We start from the raw sequence: 25,389 nt of genomic DNA, 5'->3' as shown, positions 1-25,389 counted from the left end.
GTATTGTGTGAGCCAAGAACCGTTGGCGATCGCATGTTAGTTGTAAACCATTTTTATTTTTTATCATGTGTGAATTCAAATGGTAGAAAGATTACAGAATTCGATAATAATAGAAGATCAAATAAAAAGAAAACTACCACCATGTATCCGTGAGATTTTTATTGATGATGCATGACAGAATTAAATCATAATTCAGAAATTAGAAACATAACGAAACAAAAAATTTAAATTAACCTATTCGGCAATTTGAGAAATAACTCAGCTAAAAATGTAAAACAATTAGAGCTCTAGCCAAACAAGACAAAGAAGTATCATTTTCCTCTTTTGATAACACTGGTAAATAAAGGTTTCGTTACATGAAATATTTATAATAGTGTTCTTATGGCCACAATGAAAATGTAGTTCCATCAAGAATTGATAAATATGAATTCAAAATCGAGGAAATGGCTATACAACTACGAACTTCAAAATTAGCATTAATTTCTAACGTTTATAGTAATGATTCTTGAATTCCATTTCTTTCTACGCGGGCCAGAATATCCACAAGACTTTAAAAATTGATTTAAAAAGAATAAAACAAAAAAGTCGTACATACAAACAAAAATTACTAGGCTTATTAGCATTTTCTATGCTACGGCGTGCGTTTGTTTTACCTTTTTCATCCGCCATTAGATGGTGGCTGCAGTGCCCCCTATAGTTTGTTGGAGTTGCGAATTGACTCCTCTCCCAGAACAAAAAACAAATCCACCTTTCTTTTAAGAATATGAGCTCCATGACTAAAGGCCCTATTCAGGGACTCTATTATGGGGCCTCGACAAGATCTAGGGACTCTACTCCATACATACGTTTGCTTCAATAATCCCACGGAAATACGAATCGAATAGGTGTTTCCTCCTTAAAAAATATTTTTTTTAATCTAATGGAGAAACCGTAACTTGAGAATTGTTAAGTTTCAATCTGGCAACAGTTACTTGAGTAAACACAATGTGCATGCTTACGCCGGCGGAAATGTCATTCTTATGAAACATTTAAAGAAAAAATGCCAACTAAGCATCTCGATATCGAGCATTGTCTTTAAAGTTTCAGATTCTTTTGTTTCAGGTTGAAGAAGATGGAAGATTTCAAGTCGAGGCTTAAATTTAACGATGTCAGTGTTCAATCTCATGTAAGTTGGTTTTCATGCAATACTGCTTGCAGTAAAATTGAACCTGTACTTTTCGCTTACAACTTTTCGTATGCGTTGAATATTTGAAACTTAGCTATGTATTCCAAAATGATTTTATTGTTTAATTATAAATCTTAACTTTGAACATAACGATCTATTTTAATGCTATGTTGAAACATTTTTTAATGAATTTTCTTTCGTTCTTGAAAATACTTTGCTACATGTACTTTTCTCCGCACACACCCCACCACTTAGCTGTAAGCCATAGGTTCCATCGTCCAGGGGGTCCGCAAAGCGCCCCCCCCCCCCCCCCCCCCCCCCCCCCCCCGCACGGCTGAGTGCAACGGTCGATAGTCATCTAAGCCACGGACGGTCTTGGTGCTTATTGCGCCGGGGAAGATCCCCGTGCTGGGCGTCAGCTCAGCTGGGAGTTTACCCCTTAATGTGTGAGCCTTGCTCGCCATGAGATACGGGATATCTCCCCATACTTCTTTAGCGTGCCATGGCTCCCTTTTGCTACATGTACTGTAACCGCCAACTCCCCTGATTTGTTCGGGAGCCTCCCGAATATTGTTGCCTTCTTCCGAATTCCCTAGTAAATTATATATCTCTCGAATTTTCATCGAAACAGCAGATTTTCTTTCGTTCTTGAAAATACTTTGCTACATGTACTTTTCTCCGCACACACCCCACCACTTAGCTGTAAGCCATAGGTTCCATCGTCCAGGGGGTCCGCAAAGCGGGCCCCCCGCACGGCTGAGTGCAACGGTCGATAGTCATCTAAGCCACGGACGGTCTTGGTGCTTATTGCGCCATGAAAGATCCCCGTGCTGGGCGTCAGCTCAGCTGGGAGTTTGCCCCTTAATGTGTGAGCCTTGCTCACCATGAGATACGGGATATCTCCCCATACTTCTTTAGCGTGCCATGGCTCCCTTTTGCTACATGTACTGTAAGCGCAAACTCCCCTGATTTGTTCGGGAGCCTCCCGAATATTGATGCCTTCTTCCGAATTCCCTAGTAAATTATATATATCTCGAATTTTCATCGAAACAGTAGAATTCACTAGGAATTTTTTCTTTGATTGAATATTGGGAAAAATTCCTACAATTAAAAAAAAGTCCTGATTGCGAAAACGAAACCTTTTTATAAACTAGTATGAAAATTGAAAATGTCCGATTATTTTTGAAACATACTTTATTTCGTTTTTTCTTTTTTTTTTTTCGAAAACGTGATAAAACGTTTTCAATTTTTCTCAGAGCTCCCTAAATTTTTACGTGCTGAAAAGAAGGTTTGTTATCACTCATAAGAAGGAACAAACTTATTATGCCTTAAAAGCATTCTGTTTTCAAACCTAAGAGTTATAGTTTTTTATTTTGTTTTTTAATTGAAAGAAGTAATAATAGTAAATTTCCAAACTTCGGATCCTGCTTTCATTCTGAATGCTAAGTTTTGGGTCCTACATGGGCCTGATTTAAAAAACTCTATTTGTGTTTTTAAAATCCTTTTTAGACAAAAATTTTTGTCATTTAAGTTATTTATGCAAAGTTTCCGTAACCTTATTCTATAGATCTCCCCAAGACGAACTTATATATTTTTCTGCTCTCAAAGAAAGAGTTTTCTTAGTAATTTCTCCTTTTAATTCCCAATAGTGCATCCAAAAACTCATTGCTGTCATCAAAAAGAAAGCTAAAGGCGAAATCCTAACTTCTGCATCACTGCAAGTAAGAAATTTAAAATATTGTAGTCCTTATAAATTATGTTAATCATGATGGGTTTTCATATGCATATTAGACTGTCAGAAAAAATCCTGTTTTGCCTAAAAATCTTTCGGCGATTTAAGTGAATCCAGAAAATATCAGAACCACATCACATTACACTTTAGGGTCCCCTGCAACTTCATTATAAATGGTTTAATCAGTTGAATTGAGCCTTGAAGGTAGCTGTTTTTTTTTTTAAATCCACATCAGGAGGCAAGCAACCCATGATCCAGCCAGCGGCGGGTGTTGACTATCATTTTAAGGGTGATCATGTTGACGTTTTTGGGTACAAAAAATTCAAATTTTTTAATGCAGGAGAGACTCATTTCCAAGATTTGTTTAGGGCCTCTGGTTTCGTCCTTAGTCTTGCCAATTTTTCAATAAATTTTGAATAGTATCAAAACATTTAAACTGGATGACTGTCCTTCAAACTTTCTTTGCTTTTAAAATTTTAATTTGCACTGAATTTGCTTTCAGTATTTTAACAACGTATTTTAGATATACCATGTTACCCCGCCTTATCCGTCATGCTGGAAAAAAGCAAAGTTGACCGGCATGCCAAAAAAGAAAGCGAAATTGTCCAGCATGCCTGGAAATTGAAATTTTCCGGCACGCCATATAATTTGAGGTTTAAATGAAACAAAAGTAAATCTCCCCAATCAGTTCCAATCAGAAAGCAAACCACTATAAGGAAAAAAAATTCCCGAAAGTAACCATCTTTAAAAAAAAAAGTGTATTGCATGCTCTTGTTATTTATGGTAGGAATTTAATTATATGCAAATAAAGTAACCAAATCAGAAGCACTCATTGTTACAGCAATTTGTTCTTTTTTTTTTTTTAATAAATGATTTTATGCTCTTTTAGACAGGTAAGTTTATTTTTTCTTTATTGAATAGCTATGGTAAATTCTTTAGCACTGGTTTGAGGTAGTAACTTATTGCTTAGATATTTACTTACTTAGTTTTGACTAGGTAACTGACTCCAACAGTTGACACTAACAAGACACAAGCTATTATACAGCTTGAGGATTTTGTATTTTCCAGGGAGGAGGTTTTATTTCATTTGAAAAAGATTAAAGCAACTAAAGCTCCGGGACCAGATAATATTTATCCAAAAATTTTAGTTGAATGTGCAGAGGAATTAGTGGATGTTATTTTGAATATTTTCAATGCTTCTTATAACTCGGGGACGGTGCCAGAGGACTGGAAGCTGGCTAACATAATGCCACTCTTCAAGAAGGGGTCTAAAGGTATTGCTGGGAATTATAGACCTGTAAGTTTGACTTCGGTGATTTGTAAGATCTTCGAAACTTTGATCAAAATTAAGATCATGATGTTCTTAGAGACTAATAGTCTGTTGACTAGTTTGCAGTATGGTTTCAGGAAAGGTAAATCCTATACTACTAATTTATTGCATTTCTACGACAAGGTTACCTCAGCTTTAGATAACAAAAAATGTGTGGATGTTGTTTATATTGATTTTCAAAAAGCTTTTGACAAGGTACCGCATGTTGCTCTTCTCAGCAAGTTAGCTGACATTGGAATAGGAGGAAAAACTTTACTTTGGGTTAGAAATTGGCTTACTGGTAGGAAGCAAAGAGTAGTTGTGAGAGGAAATCATTCTAATTGGAGTGATGTTTTAAGTGGGGTTCCTCAGGGATCAGTTTTAGGGCCTCTTTTGTTTATTATATTTATGAATGACATCAATGATAATATTTCTGGAAGCATGAATTGTTTTGCTGACGATGTAAAAGTTATGGGGATTGTCGAAAATGAAGAACAAGTAAAACAGCTGCAAGAGGATTTAGATCATATTACTAAGTGGGCAGATAAATGGGGTATGGCAGTTAATGTAGGGAAATGTCAAGTGCTACACTTAGGTCATGGAAATAAGCTTATGAGATCGTTTACAGGGTTCAGTCATAAATCAGGCAGAAAATGTTATGGATCTGGGTGTCTTTATAAATCAGGACTTCAAGTTTAGTCAACAGTGCAGTATTGCTAGTAACAAAGCCAACAAAATGCTTGGGTTCATCAATAGATCTATTTCAAACAAATCTAAGAAAGTTCTTCTGCCTTTATATAGGAGTTTAGTAAGACCTCATTTGGAGTATGCTGTTCAGTTTTGGTCGCCTTATCTGAAGAAAGATATTTTTGTATTGGAAAGGGTTCAAAGAAGGGTAACTAAATTAGTAAGGGGACTCTCAGATTTAGATTATGATACCAGACTTAATAGGCTTAACATGTATAGCCTGGAGCAAAGGAGAGTCAGAGGGGACATGATTCAGTTACTTAAATTTATCAAAATGAAAGATGTAAATGGATTAAATTTTTGCGGGGAAAGCAGGACAAGGGGTCATTGTTTTAAGCTATTTAAATCTCAGGCTAACTTGGAAATCAGGAAAAACTACTACTTTAGCAGGGTCGTTGGCACTTGGAATAGCTTACCGGAAGAGGTGGTAATGAGCAAGGGAGTGGATAGCTTTAAGAGGGCCATTGATCTTCATTGGGGACTAATTAATTGACTAGGACCAGCCTAGCTGGGCCCAGTGCCTGTTGCTGGTCGTCACATTTGTATTTGTATTAGTTTTAATTTAATTTTTATATGATTGTTCATTATTATTTTTTTTTGTTAAAATAATAAATGACATTGTTAGTCAATATTTTTACAAAGTTTAACTGTTTATTAATACTAATAAGATATGTATAGAACCAGGGACATCCGAAGCTCTGACGGCGCCCAGGGCGAAAGTTTCCTGGCGCCCCCCCCCCCATACACACAGAAACATCAAGTTAGCTATAACATCAGTGCATAATACATACTTGAATTTCTTACATATTAATGAACAGAACAATCAGTAGGCTATGCATAATACAAATTAAAAGACAAGCAATGAACATGTTTCTAATATTTGTAAAACATTAATGCCCCAAAAACTTTTCGAAAAATGGAAATGTTAAAAATCCAAATATTTATCTAGTAAAATGTTATTGCACTTAATAAAAAACTAACAATTAAAACTGAACTGGTTATTCATATTGATCAAACTAAGAACACAAATAAATTAGTTGCTGGTTATAAATAGAAAATGTATTTATCGAAGTAAATTACATCAAAATTAGATTTCGATCTGGACTCATCCAATGATTCTTTTCAAGAGTACTTTTGTGGTTTTACTTGCCGCAACGGAATACCAACTTTCATATGTGTTATAAACAAAGATGTTATTCTTTTGCATCAAATATTTATAAGTTTTAGGGAGAAGCTCACAAATGCTCAACAACATCGAAAATTGCTCAGAATTGCGTTTTAGAGCTCTAATTTCGAAAAATCACTAGCCCTAATATTACAAAATATGGCCTTACAAATTGCGTTTTAAGACTTAAGTTTAAGAAAATATTCGTGCAAGGGGACCTATGCCGCCTTTCTTTAATATCACAAAAAATGGGTTTTTTAAACAACACTTACAAAAAACTTAAGTGGAATTGCCCCTGAATGTAAAACATGGCTTAAAGTTATTGAACCATTATTTTAAACAATTTTCCTGGGAAATGCTCCAGATTCTAACGTCCATAAAATATTCATAGTTTGTCTAAAGTTGCGTTTTTGAAACTTCAATTTCGAAAACTTGCTGGAGGAGAAGGAACTAATATTAATCTATTTAAAAAAATGATCGGAAACAGTTTCTGAGCTCCCTCCCTAACGTCAATAAACATGAACTATAGTTGCGTTTTTAAGGCTAAAATTGTGTTTTCAAAACTAGAAGTTTCAAACTTTTGACTGGACACCTTTTTTTCCTATCAGATCAAAAAAAAAAATGTTTTTTGTTTTTTTCAATGTGCCCCCTTAAAATTTTTCTGGTTACGTCACTGCACGCAGGGGCAGAGTTCAAGCAAACAAGCAAATATGATGAGAACTAGACATAGGAGAAGTGCCTTTTGTTTGATTCTAAACAGTAACAAAATATTCTCAGAAATTATATCTGCTTCAATGATACAAAGGAAACTAATGTTTTGGAGACAGAGAGAGGAATATTTTCGTGCCCAGGGAAAAAAATTAGAGAATCATTGCAATGATTCTGTATTTTGTGTTTTCGACTGTGTATCTATGATACATAAAATGAGGGAGCGCCGCAATGTGCCTCTAATTTTATGCAATCGGGGCATTTTCTACGGTGAGGGGCGCCTTGCTGCGCCCCTCATTTCGTGTGAATGTCGTCGTGTTCCGTTGAAATGGGGGCACCTTGCGGTGCCCCCTCATTTCGTGGTGCCCGGGGTGATTGCCCCGCTCGCCCCCCTCTTGGGACGGCCCTGTATAGAACTTATATTCATTTTTAAGCTGAATATATATTTTTTTATAGCACTATTTTTTTTCTTAATGTCCATTTTTCCGACAAGCCAGAAAGGACCAGGCAAGTGTTATTGAAAATCTGGTGACCCTCGAACTTTGTAGCATGCCGGATAATGCGGGGTAATACGGTACTTCTAGTAGGTAACACTTTCATGTAAGAATGAAAAAAACAAACTAAAGGTTTCAAAATTGAAAAATATTTGCATTCAAAAGTTAGGTTTTCTGGAGAATGACCCATATGAGGGTTTATAGAGAGAATGTAGCTACATTTCTTAACTATTTTATCCTTTTGTGAGCTCTCCCACTAAAAGTTTTTAGCTTTTTTATTTTGGTATTAAATGTAACTGAAATCTATTCCATTTGGGACATTTTAAATAAATTGAATTGATGATAAATTAGTGTTCAGATTGAGATGTTAGTTTTAAAAAAACGCTAAGATTCTGTTTTAAACTGTCACCTTGATGAAAGTAACAATTAAAAAAAATATCCAGCTCAATTAAAGTTCTAGTTTTCAGAATTAAAATAAGATGTAGCTATTTACTTATAACTTTTGTACTGTTTCCTTTGTTTCTGGCTTCTTATTAATTTATCTGTTTTGGAATTTTTTAATTCTTTAGATTCCAGAGTTAAATTTGATTTGGGAATCTTGTACTGATGATGCATCTTTCACTTCAAGCCTTGCAGTTCAAGCTATAGTGTTACTTGTTGAAAACAAATCCATCAGTTCTCAACTAGCAGTCAACAAATTTCTTAGCTATGTCAAATCTGCTAGGTAAATATTTAAGCTTGGTAAATGTTTGTATGGACATTATAGAAATAATTGAAAGCTATCATATTTTTATAACTACAAACAGGGGCACACAGAGCCAAGGCTTGTCAGTTAAGATACTGGACCCCTCCCGCCCTCCAAAAAAAGAAAAAAAAGGCGGTGAAAGAAAAAAATTCAAAACTGCTAACTAGAAAACAATAATCTCTATTTTAAGTAAGTGAAATACACTGCCAGCTCAGTCATTTCCAGCTGAGGACTGCAGTTTCGTGCTTATTAGCACTCAGAGTTAGCTGTTGAGTGCTAATAAGCACGAAACTGCAGTCCTCGGCTGGAAATGACTGAGCTGGCGGTGTATTTCACGTATTTCTGCCTTAGCCCTGGCTATAGGGCGGTAACTTACTGAATATATTTTAAGTAACTCAACAGTAAATACCAAAAGAGTAAATTTTACGTAATCTTTATGTTAAATCTCTTTTTGGGAGTCCCCCCGCCCCCATCCCTTTTTTTTCTTCCTTTTTTTCTCTCCTTTTCTTTTTTTGCGTCTCAAGTGTTGCTGGGCCCCTTAATGACCTGGGCCTTTAGTTTTCGACTAGGCTGACATGGCCTCCGGTCAGGCCTGACAACAACATTGACATTGAGTTATTGACAACAGAGACAAATAGTTTATATGCAGTATCATAGCAACAAAACATTCTCTTAATTATTCAGAGCTCACCAGCATGATTGTATTCCCAACAAAGCAAGTAAAATATAATTTGCTCATCAAGGACAAATGGATCATATGGGTATTTTGTCAAATGCCAGAAAGGCCATTCTTTTGTTACTGTAAGCTTTTCTTTTCTGACACACTGTGATTAAGAGCCATGATTGTCTTTAAATTGTCTTTAAAAAAATCTTTTCTTTGTTGTATGTTTTACATTTAAGCTATCAGCAGTATATAGCATGCATAGTGCACATATCTCTTTAAATATATATATATATATATATGTTTGGATATACACATGTATTTGATTCATTAAAAGTGGCACTTAAGTTTTGACGCCTAAAAACTTGTCCTATAGGTGCCATCATGAAACTTAGTTTTATGTTCTCTTTTTTTTATTAACACTGTTTTTCATTGCATAAGAAAAGATTATCAAGCAGCTATTTTCCTTCTTTTTTAAACTTAACTTACAAATCAATTTTAATAGAAAAAAGTGAAGGTGCTGAAAAGGAATCCCTTCAATTACTGTTATGATGCATTAATAGTAGGGCTCGACCAATGGCATTTTTTCGCCGATGGGCCGATGCCGATTGTTTTCCTCCAAATGGCCGATGCCGTTGGCCGATGGCATTAAAAAAAAAAAATCTAACGGAAATAAATTGATAAGATTGTCAGGGATTTAAAGGATCATTTATTCATTTCACTTTACTTTCTTTCTACAAATAAGGACTTGTAATCAAAAAATAAAAATCAAATTTCGAACTAATTTCTATTTTACGATCACCCAATTTAAACTTCACAAGTTTTTTCGGCACATCTGTACACGCATATGTACCAAAGAACATATAGATGACCAAAATATCCATTTTGAACACCTCCTCAGTTAATTATTGCAAGTTCTCTTGTGATGTCTTCATACACGTAAACTTGCGTCACTCAGAAACGTTGTGAAATAGTAAGTTGAAAACTCATACGTACATAGTAGGATCTAAAAGTTCGAGGACAAGCAGTATAAAACCTTACCCTGAATAGTTCACATTACCGAAGCATATCTATTTACAAAATAATCACTTTGAACGACTATGCCAACGTTCTTATAGCTTCTAAGAGCAGTCCTGGCAGCCATTTTTCTCAACTTCCTGTAAGGCCACTTGCGCTGCTGCTTTAACTTCATCGTTGGGAAGAAGGCGACTTTCATGTTGAGGATGCACGGTTTGATTGATCAATGCTCTGATCTGACAAACAAATAACAACGTTTTGTCGGACTTAGCTCCGTGTGACTCTTACCTGTTCCCAGCAAAAAAAAAACCATTTGCATGGACGCCGCTTTCTTCCGTCAAGAGAAGATAAAGCTGCATCATAGTAGGCTGCGAAAAATGCTTCTAGGAGTGTTTCCAAAAGTTATATGAACACTGGCAGAAGTACATAGTTCCTCAAGGTGACGCTTTGAAGGTGGATGTGCTTCGGTAATGTGAACTATTCTGGGTAAGGCATTGTACAGCTTGTCCCCGAAATTTTAGATCGTACTACGTACAATCTATATAGGATGTAGTTATGCTTCTCTTTTTTCGACAATTGTATGATGATAGAGAAAGAACGACAGCCAAAAAAAAGGAAGAAAAACAAAAACACTGTTTAATAACCAACTGATTTTTTTTTTATAAATTGAACATATAACTAAGATTTCAGCAATATTGCAATAATGTATGGATTATGTACACTATACATAGTTAAAAAACTTTAAATTATGTTGTTTAGTTATTCAAAAAGAATTTAAGAATAAAAATATGAAACCGTCAACAAATTACGCAATTAAAGTGGAAAGATTGCACGTTGACATTTTTTAGTCATGAAATTAAACAAAAAAGGTAACAGATAAATTACAATATTAAATCATAATAGGAATATTTTTATACTTATTTAAAATTTATGAATAGAAAAATTTGCATTTTTCATAAAAGCTATAACACTGACATAAATTTTTCTGAAAAAAGAAATAACCATGAAAAAAGTGAGGTTCTTAAAACGCAGCTACAATAAAATAAATAAAAAACTCGATATTTACTCCAAGTTAATAATAACTGAATACATATAATACTTGATCTGATGTTTGCACACATAATATTGAACAATTTGATTGTTTAAAATCTTTTATGAAGCACTTCAAACAAGTTCAAATTAATTTTTTCACTTTAAGAGCAATTTGCTGAAATTTAAAAAAATTGCTTAATAGGAAATCCTTGAAACTTTTCTATAACATATTATTAAAAATATGATGAAAAGAAAATAACTCGTTCATTGATTTTATAAAATTACATGAAAATAATTACTTATAATAGAAAAAAAATCGATCGCTATAAATAATGCAAAAAAGATGGCGCATTACGAAATAAAGATGAAACAAGAATGAGAAATACGCAAAATGACATTTCTTGAGCAAAATAAATAATCACCAAATATTTAAGCAGTGCTTGAAACGACGAGGGAGGGGAGGGGGGGGGTCACGCGCTGATTTTGGAGTAACTCACAACATTAAACTTTGTTCCCAACTTCGGCCTCATTTGTTTAGTACAGTACCGCTACCACCAATGTCTCGGAAGAGTTTCTGAGTCGACTTCAGCACTTCCGAAGAAAAAAATTCAAAAGTCCCTTTAATTTCCGTATTATGTCACCATTCAAAACGTCTTTAATAAATTTTTTACATAAATGCTGTAAATTCTTCCTAAACAATAGATTAAGTCTAAAGTAAGTAGTATTAGTAAGTAGTAAGTAGTATTAGTAAAGAAATCTCTAATTTTATGAATGGTGTTAGTTTTAAACAACTCGGATGTGCAACTAGAGTTTCATTTCAGAAATACAGGGAGGGGAAGAGGGGGAGCATGCAAGAGTTCCAAAAATTACGTTCGGTTCAACGGGAATAACAAAATAACACAAAAAGGGGTTTCACCATCTCATATTTGTTTCCATGGTCTCCAGTTCGGCAATATTCACTATAGCAAAAAATTCGACGCATCAAGAAGCAATCATCCAATTGCTTTGAAATTTTGTATGCATAATTGGTTTGACCAGATGTGCAAATGATTGAAATTTGGTGTCCAATGAATGAATAGTTTGATCTCCAGCACATCGAAACTGCGCATCCAGAAGATGTATATAAAGAGCAGTTCTTCAACAGTTGTTAAAACTTTCAGTTTGATTGCGATTCAGACTACCTTTCAACAACTTAAAAATGCCTCGCCGCATGGTTCCTGCTCATTACGAGCAACTGTCAGAGTTTAAACGAGGTCATATCATTGGATTGAAAGAGGCCGGTTGATCAAATCGGAGAATCGCTCTTCATTCGAGTCGAAGCGATGCGGCGATTGGAAGATGCTGACAAGCATGGGAGGAAAATGGCAGAGTTCAGCGTCAGGATGTTAGCGGTCAACCTGGATCACAACAGATTGTGATGACAGTGTGATTGTCCGATCAGCTGTCACAGCGCTTTCTTCATCTCTATGAACTATCAGACGTTCAACCCAAAAACTAGTGTCCATCATGACCATTTACAGACGGTTGGGACAACGAAATCTGCACTAGCACCGACCGTTACGCCACCTGCCACTGATGGCCACACACTGCTGGGCCAGATTACAGTGGTGCATGACTCGATCAGGTTGGAATGGCGCCGACTGGGGATGTATAGTCTTTAGCAACGAATCCCGCTTCCAACTGTGTCATGACGATCATCGAAGACATGTTTGGAGACACCCAGGGCAGAGGAGGGATTCTAGTTTCACTTTTGCATGCCACACTGGCCCTCAACAAGGCATTATGGTCTGAGGTGCCATTTCCTTTGATAACTGGACCCCTTTGGTCGTAATTAGAGATACACTTACTGCACAAGACCTGTTTTATTGCCGTTCCTTTTGCATTACCCTCGACTGGTTTTCAGCAGGACAATGCGAGATAACATACGGCATGTGTTTATATGAATGGTCTGCAAGCTTCACAAACTCTTCCATGGCCTGCCAGATCGTCAGATCTCTCTCCCATCGAGCATATCTGGGATATGATCTGATGACGATTGCATCTGGCAAGGAATGTTGATAACCTTGTCCAACAATTTGAGCGAATTTGGGCCGGAAATACCGAAGGACAACCTCTGGGAGCTTTATCGGTGTTTCTCACGTCGTGCTTCAGCTTGTATCTAGGCTAGAGGCGGGAAGGCTAGAGAATACTTTATTGAACTTGTTTCCATAACTCTGACATAAATTATTCAATTGTTCTAAGGATTTAATCATTTACTATTCTGTGCATTGTCTTCCTATCCACCAATTTTCGTCTCAGTCGGATCACTCCTTCTTGGGGCGTCAATTTTTTTGTTATAGAGTGCATCACCAAAAGATCGTCAGACTGAGACACTATATTAGTTTTGTATTGAAATAAGTAATTAATAGCCACAAAAAATGAGTAAATAGGCTTTTTAGAACACCCGAACAAAAAGGGAACAAACAAAAAGGGAAGTGCACAACTGGAACGTACTCACACCACACATGCGAAAATTTATCCTTCTACAGCTTACCATTTTTGAGTTAGGACTTATGAGAGATACACATACGTACATCCAGCTGCAAGAAACAACGCAATAATTAACTTGTTTGGTACCTGAATGCAGTATTAAAAACTCTTTCAGGGGTGACTAAAATAGAAATTCATACTGAAGTTTAAGTAAACAATTTTATATGAAAACAATAACTCCCTTTACTTTGCATCAAAAAGTAAAACAGCAAAGGTCTTTTTTTTTTTTGAAAACATCGGCCAGTTCCATCGGCTTTTCAATTTTTTTAAGGCCGATGGGCCGATGTTTCCTGCAAGTTAGCATCGGCCGCCGATGCCGATGGCTAAATTGTTGAACCATCGGCGCCAATGCATCGGTCGAGTCCTAATTAATAGTTGGTATTTTTAAGTATTGATGTTTATGTATCAGTGCCAGAAGAATATTTGTTGTATAGTATGTAAGACTCAAGTAAAGCATAATTATCTGCAGTTTTTTCTAACCTTGGTTTAGTCTTTTTAAGAAACATGTTAAAATATCTTGAATAATGAGTGAGATGTAAAGTTAATTTCATTCAGCAGAAGCAATTAATATTTTATTGTGAATAAGACCCTAAGTTTTCCATTACTGCAATGCCAGTAAAAAGAATCCTACGGTGTCATGACCAATTTTATGTGACAAGAGAATTTACTTTTGTCGAAAAGCAGTGCAGAAACAATTAATTCACCCCTGACATACATACACAGGGGCGTGCACAGAAATTTTGGGAACCATCACAAATGACTTTTCTTCTGGGCCCCCCTGCATCTTGTTTATCCCCTTCAGGTTTGGGCCTTGGCCAACAGGTGTCCCCCCCCCCCCCATTTGCATGCCCTGTACATACATATTAATAAAAACTAGTAGCAAGGATAGGGAAAAGATCATGGTTTTCAATCTGAAATAAATTATTTTCACAGCTTCTTTCCCTTTAATGTAATGGAAATGATTTTTTGCTTTTGGAAACTTTACTTTTTGTAATTACATGTTTAACAAATTTTGAAAACTTGCATTAAAGATTTAGAGCTATTTATTCTGTGTTGTAGAAATAAATGTGCATTGATCAATGGCTTAGTTGATGTGTTGCTGTATGAGTTTAATGATACAAAGGAGGACAATAAGTTCCCGCATTATTCTCTTCAGTAAGTATACAATTTCCTTATTTTTATTTTACTAGTGAGTAATGTGTTTTCCACGTGTTCTTCATTTTTGTAGCAGCATCAGTTAATAGTCTGTTGCATTATAAATAGTCTAGTATTTTCTGTGGCTAATTCAATTTTACTGCATTTTTGCTACATAAACATTTTGTCACACAATTTTATTGTGTGATAATATATGTTTATATTGCAAAATTTGTAGACATCTTTCCATTAATTGCTTTAAATATTTTTTATTAACTGTTACCCATGTTTCATGGTTTTATTTTGTAGCTACTCCATTTAACAACCCTACAGAAAGTAAACTAACATTGAGTTACAGTAAGCATAAACTAAAGGAAGTTTTAGTTTTATGTTTTTAGAAACAGAACTGGAAAGCATTATTGTATTCAATTAATTACTAACTCTAAAAGAGGTGTAAATATAGTTTAAAAACTTAGCTTGTTATTTTTTAATTTTTTTAAACTATACTACTATTATTGCACTTTTCATGTCTTTGTAATTTTTGTTACAACAGTATAAAATGTATATTTTTACAGCTGTCCAAAACATCCGTTAATTACAGTGCTTCAAGATTCAAATGAAAGTTGGCCATTGATTCTTCAAAGCATTAAGAATGTACTATCCAGTAACACTAGGTGTGTTTATGTAAGAAATAGCACTTCCAGACTTATTTTTTATGATTTTGATCTAATTCTAAAATTTAGTTATATTGGCGTGTTCCTGTTAATTTGTTTTTATTTATTTTATATACATTGGAAATATATATGTTTGTAATATTTTGCTGTTTTACACAGTATTGCATCATTATTAATCATGCCCTTTTAAGAATCATCTGTCAAATAATCATGAAATGTATCAGATTAAATTTATTTATGCAAAATAATCTTTACATGTATCAAATAGATTTCATTTATGCAAAATAATTTTCACATGTATCAAGTAAAATTCATTTATAAAAAAATAATGTTGAATAGGGTTATATACATTTTGAATGCAAATTTCTATATGTTTCAGGAGTTTTGAAGCAATGAAGCCGGTCATTTGCTACATCTTTTCCAATCCTTTCACAAAAGAAACAGCCAGTTACTTTAAAATATTGCTGCTGGACAGCCTTTTTATACATTTCCAGCCAGAAATTTTGTCATATTCTTTACAGTTGATTCCATTTATGCAAGTAAGTCCTGTTTTCTTAAACTTTAATTTCAAAACATTTTATTTTCCATGTATTAAATCATTACGATAAGAATTTTGTTTTTTGTAAGCCACAGTCTCAGAGAAACATTATATATGTGGTCTTTTGTATTTTATCTGCATAACTTTTTGAAAAGCGTTTACAGTATTCGCGCTCAACTATCCATAACCTTGATCCCAGGGACCCATTAAAAGAAACAGATTTGGGTCCTTTGGTGCAAAAAATGAGTTCCTTAAATTTTAAACAGAAAATCTGATTGTATGAATGAATAATATAAAAATATCATACTTGGGAAAAAAACTAAATTGGTTATTTTTGCCTTTTTTTTTGTGATTATCATTGTAAAATTATTTTCAAATAATACACTTGCAAGAGTTAGTTATGTAAGAAACTATTTGGTCAGTTACAAAGAGATTATAACACTCAAAATTTACTTTTAAGTTGGATTTTACCATGAAATATTAAACAAGTGCTTCTGATTGATCAAGCAAAAAGCACTCCTTTGTTTTGAGGTGAAAATACCGAACAGCCCCCCCCCCCCCCATTACTGATCAACTATCATTAACACAGAAATAGAAGAAGAAAATCGCAAGCCCCAACCTCGCAATGAACCCAACGCAAAAATCTCGATCACAAAATGAACCATTCTCTAACATGAGTGTTTGTCATCTTAGATTAGTGTAGGGTTGGTTGGGGCAAGTGGGACCCCCCCCCCCCCCCTTTTAAGCATAGTTCGTTTTTGAAACATTATACAAAACTTTTGAAACAAAAAAAAATTTAAACTTATTGTCTTATTTTATCTCTGACATCATTAATAAACAAAAATTCATCATTATTTTCTAAAATAATGCTTTAACTATTCTTAACTGTTATATTTTTTTTAAAAAACGGATGGGTATCCCACTTTCCCCACAATAAGGAATAAATGGGTGGGGCCTCTTTTATTTGAATTTAAATGAAGCATATCCAAAAAGGAGGTAAAGAGGTCTTACATGATAAAGTATGTAAATTTTTAGTGTGAATTATTTGTTTGTAAATGCATCCATTTATGAGATATTTACTTTCTTTTAAATCTGTATGACGGAAAATTTTAAAACAAAAAGCAAAACAATTTCATTTGTAAAATTTATTGAAAGCCTATAGGTATATATTTTACTTTTACATACAAAGGTGTGTTTAATGGATGTAATACAGTTGATTAAGATCAATTTTGGTAAATTAGCCAAAACAATAATTTGAAAAAGAAATTGGAAATACGAAATGACTGTGTCTATGTAAATTTGGCTGAGGAAGAACCATTATTACTCCATCCTCAGTCATTATTCCAACATCATCTGCACCATGCTGCTAAAAAGTGTTACTATTTCTATTTGTTCTTGAAAATTCTCAACGGTATTTTTTAATTTATATCATCAACTTCCAACATTAGACCTACTTTATGGGGTATTTTAATGTAAACTTAACAAATACATAATCACCAGCTTTAGCAGTTTTTGTGTCTGAACAAAGAGTCATCATAGTTGTCCTGTATTTCACTAATACAGTATAGTTCCGACTTAAGCGAGGGATGCATTCCAAGACCCCTCGCGTAAGGTGAAATTTCGCGTTGTGGAAAAGGGTATGTTTAAAAACGTTAAGAAACATACCCAATTATTTTATACACTTGTAAATGCCACCTCAAACTGTTAAAAACTATTTCTTAACTATACATTAGGTAGCACATAATCTTTAGCTTTTGTTTAATTGTCAGAAACTTTCTCTTTTCTTTTCGATTTTCACAAGACTAAACATCGCTCTTAGGTGTCATTTTAGTTCAACAACTTTCACATTTAGAATGAAAAAAAAAAGGGAAATGAGGAGTAGTTATTTATATAAGCAATGTATCTGATTTGTACGGTGTGGGAACTTCCGCTCTCAGTAATAATGATGCTACAGGGATAAAGGTCCATTCACAAGAAAAAAAAAGTTAGTCAATAACAAAGTTGATACTTACAGACCGTGATTCCCTTCCGAAAATTTTCATGTTGCGGGTGAGAAATTCGCGTTAAGTCTAAAATTCTTTACTGGAGGAAAAATTCGCGTTGTTGCGGGAGTCGACTGTACAAACATTTAATTAGAGTTGCTTTTGATTTTGAAATTCCCATTATTATAGGTGGACCCACTTACAAATAGCAAAAATGTACGTGTTAAGTGGGACCCCCTCCTTTTAAACACTTATTAATAATATCTTATGCAAAAATTCTTGTTGTCGTATGAACTTTAAGTTAAACTATACGTAAAAAAATAATTATCATAAAAAAATAATAAAAACTAACCTGGAAACAATTCTTTGAAAAATGATGCTTGAACTTGCAAAAAAAATAAATAAATAAATCAGAATTTTTTTTTGACTAAGTGCTATGACCTAGAAAAAATTTCCACAAAGCTCAAATATATGCAAAACTAATCACTGATGAAATTTAACATGATCAGTGCAAAAAATATTGAAAACTTTCCATATTTCAGTTTTAGGGGAATGGCCCACTTACCCAACCAACCCTATTTGACTTGATTTTGAGTCTTTCAAAATCTCTATTTTTAAAATATCCCCATTTTTAAAATGGCGGGATCGATTAATACCTGACTTTTGCAAGTTCAAATGAAAATAGCCCATCAGAAACAGATGAATTACTAGAAAGAGAGCAAGGTTAAAGTGCTTTTGTATAGAATTCAATAATTCATAAGCAATTTCCACAAGAAAAATGTGTGAAGTTCAAAAATTTGTGTTTAGCAGGATCGGGAAAATGTTCGCCTTTTTTTTTCTCCCATCCTTTTATTGGGGATGGAAAATAACGATTTTCAAAAGTAATTCTGGTTACATGAATGCAAAATAGATATGCTTTTACTGTACAGTTGCCTTGTACTAAAATTCTGAAGATTGCAATTGAAGCCACTCTTACTTTTAGTATTTATTGTTGTTTTCAGGAATTTCCCCAAGATAAAAATTGAGAGAGGGCTCATTCTATGAATTCAGTACAATGGGATACTTATGAACCTGAGATATTTTGCTCTCTGAGCTCTGCCCAAGAGGTCACTAAATTCCACTCTTATCACTAAAATTCCATTGAGTGGTCAACAATAGAGGTGTGTTTGAAAAGCTGATAAAGAGATAGAGTCATTTTAATTCTCCTGGTCATTGAAGCTTAAAAGCAGTTACTAAATATATTTTCAGTATTTTCCCTGGATTTTTTTTTTCTGGTTCTTCTCTTTTGGGTTTTCTGGGTCCTCAGGACCCGAATTTTCGCCGAAGTTGCGTCCCTTTCGCTCGAATTTGCGTAAAAAACCTGCTATAGCGCATAAACGTGAACTTTGTGTTACTAAGTTATGTGCCCACAAAAAATTTCCGTTTTTGAAAATAATCCCTGCTTCCTTTCCTCTCATCTGGTAACCAATGGCATATCAAAGGGAAGTCATAAACAGACGAATAACACTGACGTAGTGTAAAATCAGCTGTATATAAAATTAATGATATCCAAAAAAAAAATTAATCAGTGATTGAATTTTAAAAAATTAATTTTTTGTAACAGGAACATGAGCAATTTTTAAAGGAAAATTCCACAAAAAGAAAACTTAAATTTTGCTATCCCATTAATTCTTTGTGATCAGTAGATAGCAAGTCACATGATCTATTGCTTTACTTATGTGTTATGTTTTAGATTATGTGTTTAGTTTTCTTTATTCATGTTTTTATTTATTTTTTTTTTGTTAGTAAAAAATCTTTTATTTATTTATTTGTTTTTAGATGATAAATCATTTTGTGTCTTATGCCAGAATTGTTTTTCCTGTAAACATTACTGATAAATTATTACATATTGATTATTATTTTCATGTTAGAAATTAATGATAAAAAGGTTAAAAAATTCAATTTTGAAAAACAATCCCAGGAAATTTCAGCAATTTGAGAATGACAAATTGAGAAAAAAGGTTAAATTTGAGAATGATAAATCATTTTTTTTTTTTTTTTTTTTGAATGACCTTACTTTTAGGTCCCCCTAATAGAAAAAAAAAAAGCAGTTAAAGAATGACTTTGTAGTTGATGCTTAGCATAAATAATTTTCTTTTTCAGTTTTCTATCAAAACTAACATTGTATATCATTGACAGGCTGAAAGTTTCTTTCAAGTTGCTGAACTTAGTGTCTTTGTTGAAAAATTATACTTGTTAGCAAAGTCAAACTGTGATACAAAACAATTTTCTTCTGTTGCTCAACAATTGCTATTGCTTGCTTTGTCTTTGACGGAAAGATGCCTTACTTGTGGTTGTGATTCCAATGCCTTGTTAAATATTTGTGAAGAAATAAGCAGATCTCTCGTAAAGGTACCATTTTTTTAATTTATTTAACATTGTAATCTAGTGTGGAATTTAATCTGTAAATCTGTTATACCATTGTATCAAAGTATATATATTATTTTTCTTTTATTTTATTTAATTTTTTCATATGCACTTTATACTTTTTCACTTTTCTTGCTTCATTTTTTTATGATCAATCATTAAAAGTTCAATGCAGTTTAACATAATTCAGCATAGTGATTTACTTTTTTTAGGCTAATAATGCTACCATGTTTTAAGTATCATTATTTTTTTTTAATTTTAAGACTTTTTTTTCCCTGTTTTACTTGAAAAAAGAACTAATACCTGTAAAAAAAAAAACTTTTCCTTGTGAAGATCTTCTATTTCAATTGTTCATACATATTAATTATTGATTGCGAAATCTAAATCTCATTCCGTTTAAAAAAATTTTAGAGTGACTAATATGACTGCATAAAATTTTAGCTAAGATAATAATATTGATAATATGTAACTAAACTTAAAATGTTTTTAGTTTAATGTTCGTTTTATGCTGCTAGATGTCTGCATTCATGCGTGCTTTTTTTTCCAGTTTCATTTTTTAAAATTATTTTTACCTTTCAGAATAACTTCAGTCATAGCTACTCAACAGTTAATTTATGTTTAACTCTACTGTCTTTTATCTTGAAGGATAGTGTTAGTGTAACAAGACAAAAGCTTATAACCATAGGTAAATTTTGAACTTACTTTTTAGCATTTGTGATATTGTAACATGACTATACTGTGCTCACAAGAAAGATAGACTAGATGTAAAGAAAAAAATGCCATTTGGTGGCCTCGATCAAGTGTTTGGCTTGGAAAAGGACAAATGGAGCCAAGTAGATGGATAATGTGAATACTAATTGGTTGCCTCTTTTTCTTATTTCTGAGAAGATTTGTTTACTTTCAGTCTAACTTTTCCGTGAACATAGTATAGTAATGAACATGACCCTTTTTATTGCTCCTTTTGTATGACTTTTTTAAATAAATTAATACTTAATACTCAATTTTTATGAGGAAACAGTTAAATATGTTAGCCTTTTTTTTTTCAACTTTTTCTTTCTTTTCCCAAAATTTCAATGTGTGTCTAACTTAGTTATTTGCATTTGTAAATTATAATACATGTGGGAGAAAAAAAATTGAAATAACAAAGTATAAATTTTCTAATTTAATTTCACATTATGTGGCAGTTATCTTTTCTTCTTATTAGAATAAATCCTGAAGAAAAGTACTGTCTTTAAATTTTAAAATCAATACATAATGTTGCAAACTTAATTTAACATTTCACTACAATTGGAAAATAAAAATACTTAATTGTGATTATTTATTGAAGATTTCTTGATTTCATGTATGTATGTATAAATGGAGCAACAATTTCTCATAAGTTATGTTTTATTTAGGTCTGGAACTTTTAAAAACAGAAAAAATATCTCCAACAATTTCTGCATTTTTAGCTGTTTCTGCCATTCAAGTTTTATCTGACCCATCAATTGTTGCTGAAAAAGAACCTTTACTACTGCTGCAGAAGTTGGAACATATTTTTTCACCGCGCCAAATGACAGATGATAATGAGCTTGGAACTTCTACTGCTGAAGGCCCAGTTGTTGATAATTTTATAGACATGTTAGAATCTTTTACTTCCCTAATGGAAATAACTTTTAATTGTTATAGATTCAATTTGAAACTTGATTCATGTGATTTGAAATTCAAACTCTTATGGCTGAAATCAATTCGAGAATCTGTTAACTGTGATAAGAAAAGTAATTTTCATGTAATATTTTCCATTGTGGCAGCTTTATTTATTATGTCTCCTGAGGAGGACAGTATGCTGAGTTCTTGCCTGCAAACTTTTGAAGCCATAATTTTAAAGAAAAAAGATTTGGTAAGCATGGATTTTTATTAATTATAGGAAAACTAAAAACCTGCACTTTTGTCTTGTTATTTAGAACCCCACCCCTCAAAAAAAAAAAAAAAAAAAAAGTAATTGTAGAACTTTTTTTCTCATCAAACGGTTACAAATCATATTGAGATTACTTTCCCGGAATATAATACATTTTTCTTTCGTCTTATGGGGGCTGCTTTTTTAGGCTATTTAGCCTTTAGCAGACCAAGTGCAGTCCCCCAAAATGGCATTCAGTCTTTCATGTGCCACCATTATTAATGGTGGCACATGAAAGACATGAAAGACATCTTAATTTAAGACATGGATGCCAATGGCACAGATAATTTGGACTCTCAGTTTCCTCCAGATGGAGACACCTGGGCTGTCTTTGGTGCGAAATTTGCACTAGGAATTTAAATTTTGCCGAGAGAATTCTAAGCCAAAGGAATACCCAAGGGATCTTTTACAAGCCACATAATCATAGACATGGGTTCTGATTTTCTGCATCTTGAAAAGACACCGACTAACCACCCCAGGTTCAAACCAGGGTCCACAGGCGTAGAAGGCCAGCGCCTAACCATCACACCTCCAGCCGGCACAGAATACATATTACTTTTGAAGTATTTATTTGTCATGAATGTTGTAAGAAAACAGAATCAGAAAGAAAATTACAAGCCAAGAATTGTTGACATCATTACTTGGTTCTTATTTTGTTAGTTAAAAATTTGCATCTGTTTCCAACAAACCACTTTCTGAACATTTGCCTTGGAATTTGTAGCATTATGACTAATCTGGTTTTCAATTTGTAACTTTAAACAGCAGCACAATGGGACATCTTTGTGGGCAACATATGGCCCATGGGCAATAGGTTGGTTTTTAGATGATAAATCCTTTTGTGTCTTATGCCAGAATTGTTTTTCCTGTAAACATTACTTATAAATTATTACATATTGAGTATTATTTTCATGTTAGAAATTAATGATAAAAAGGTTAAAATATTCAATTTTGAAAAACAATCCCAGGAAATTTCAGCAGTTTGAGAATGACAAATTGAGAAAAAGGGTTAAATTTGAGAATGATAAATCAATTTTTTTTTTTTTTTTTTTTGAATGACCTTACTTTTAGGTCCCCCTAATAGAAAAAAAAAGCAGTTAAAGAATGACTTTGTAGTTGATGCTTAGCATAAATAATTTTCTTTTTCAGTTTTCTATCAAAACTAACATTGTATATCATTTACAGGCTGAAAGTTTCTTTCAAGTTGCTGAACTTAGTGTCTTTGTTGAAAAATTATACTTGTTAGCAAAGTCAAACTATGATACAAAACAATTTTCTTCTGTTGCTCAATGGGACATCTTTGTGGGCAACATATGGCCCATGGGCAATAGGTTGGGCACCACTGTTCTGGAACATAAATGATGAATCATTGCAATTTGATTGCATTATAAATCCTTGCTTGAAGTTTTCATACATTGTGCTAGTTTTTAGTTATCGAAAAATTTTAACTGTACTGCTTTATAGAGAAGTGACATTTAAAGTAGACATTAAAAATTTGTTAAAATATTTTTTATGAGAGTAGTTATGCTTTTTTGATTCGTACTTTTAATGTATTCTTTCTCTCAACAGTCTACAAGAATGTTCTCATTGCTTTTGTATAAACAGAATGTTGTGAATGAACCACATCTGAAAGTTTTAATGTTGAAATTCTTGCCAAAGTCAGCAGTTCATAAGGTAACGTGTTTTTATTAGTTTTTTCAAAATAATTTCTTGCATATTTGAAACATAAATTTTTGCCATTATTTAACATGTTGTATTATAAAAAATTTTCATTTTGGAACTGTCATGGTTAGAAATAATGTGATGATTAGTTCCCTGAATGAAAGAAAAAGTTGAAATATGCAAAAATTAAATATTTAACATTCCTTACTGCTCAACAGTGGACTCAAAACTATTCCATATTTTTTTTTTTTTAAACTGCAATGAAAAATGTGTTACATCGCCTCTCCCTTCTGCATGCAAAGGAAGAGAATAAGCCTAAGTCAGAAATGTAAAATTGTTATCCAGAAAGATGTTCTACAGGGTTCGTACGGGTCATGGAAATCCTGGAAAGTCATGGAAAAAAAATAACAAAATTTCAGACCTGGAAAAGTCATGGAAAATGGAAATTTTCATTGAAAGTCATGGAAATTTATTTCAAGTCATGGAAAAATTTCCTGGACAAAGAGAAAGGAACAGTAGCTAAAGGAGCATTAGAAATTTTGAGTGATTTAACAGTATAGCACAAAAAAACTATTAAAAGTGGAAAATTGAACGATCCAAAAATCAAATCTGAATTTTGAAATCTCATTACATCTACTTCTGTCGCAGCCCCTTGCCATTTTTTGCGATGTGATTTTCCTGCCTGGACATCACTTATTTTGAATTTTCTGTTATTTTCAACACTTCTTATGTTTCATATTCTGTAGTAGCAAAATTTCATGTTCTTAGTTTTGCCACGCCCACTCAAAAAAAAGCAGTTCAATTGTATGCAAGTTCGATTCCATCACTCGTAAGGACTTAATTATTATATTTATTAGAGTTTATTTTAATTTGTTAAATGTTTTAGAAAATAAAGATCTTACGTCAGGCGATAGAATACAGAAAAAGAGGCATTCTAATGCTCTAAACCAGTAGTGCTCAATATACGGCACGCAAAACTAATCCATGCGACCCACTGCTATGTTCAATGTCGGGAATTAAACGTGTCCCTGAATTTCTGAACCTATTAATTTATATAAATTTGAAGGTATGCAAATTTGAAAACAAAACAAATATACTTTTGAATCAGAAGATTGATTCATTACTGAATGGGTTTTTTTAAAAAAGATCTGGTTTAGAAACATAAAGAACTAAACTATGTGGCTTTACTTCAAAGAACCAAAATACTGTCAAGTTACGTTGATGATTAAAGGCACTATTGATACCAAAAGGTAACTTTTGAAGGAAATTTATTGAAACTTAGTGATGACTCAATCAACCTTGTCCCATTCAATATCATTCTGTCTGTTTAAAAAAAATATCAGACATTTTAGCATCATCATATTCGCTTCACTGCATTTTTGATTTACTTAAATTTATATGATGAAAACAAATAAGAATAGTTTAGTTTTTTAAGTGTGCACTTATATTTTTTAAATTACTAGTAAGTGCTTCAATGAGGCTGTGGCATTCATATAGATGTTTTGCTAATGCTCATTTCCAAATATTGCCAAGTTTGAGATTAAATAGTGTTATTCTGTTCGTGTAACAAGGTCATGAAAACTTTCATTGAAGTCATGAAAAAGTCTTGGAAAAGTCATGGAATTTTTTCATCCAAATAGAGTATGAACCCTGGTTCTAACTATCGTGAAAAAAATTGATAGTTGAAACTGGTAGATTAAAAATATGTGGAAATTTTTTTAAAGGAATGAATTTATGGCTAAAATACTGGAGTGGGGTG

General features: G+C 33.2%; 1 protein-coding gene across 1 annotated transcript in view; it reads left to right on the top strand.

Annotated features, from left to right (window-relative positions):
* Positions 1 to 1,008: 1,008 nt before the first annotated feature.
* LOC129229454 (focadhesin-like) overlaps positions 1,009 to 25,389 on the top strand; it is a gene marked incomplete in the record, with an annotated part of 113,314 nt that continues 88,933 nt past the window's right edge. The window contains 10 exon segments of the mRNA XM_054863771.1: positions 1,009 to 1,165; positions 2,815 to 2,886; positions 7,890 to 8,044; positions 14,364 to 14,459; positions 15,014 to 15,112; positions 15,492 to 15,651; positions 19,811 to 20,023; positions 20,618 to 20,723; positions 21,433 to 21,914; positions 23,538 to 23,642. Of these exon segments, the coding sequence (XP_054719746.1) occupies positions 1,112 to 1,165; positions 2,815 to 2,886; positions 7,890 to 8,044; positions 14,364 to 14,459; positions 15,014 to 15,112; positions 15,492 to 15,651; positions 19,811 to 20,023; positions 20,618 to 20,723; positions 21,433 to 21,914; positions 23,538 to 23,642 (1,542 nt within the window).

This window comes from Uloborus diversus, chromosome 1, assembly GCF_026930045.1.
Source record: "Uloborus diversus isolate 005 chromosome 1, Udiv.v.3.1, whole genome shotgun sequence".
Classification (NCBI taxonomy): Eukaryota; Metazoa; Arthropoda; class Arachnida; order Araneae; family Uloboridae; genus Uloborus; species Uloborus diversus.
The sequence above is the reverse complement of the archived record's forward strand: the minus strand, read 5'-3'. Positions and strand labels throughout refer to the sequence as shown.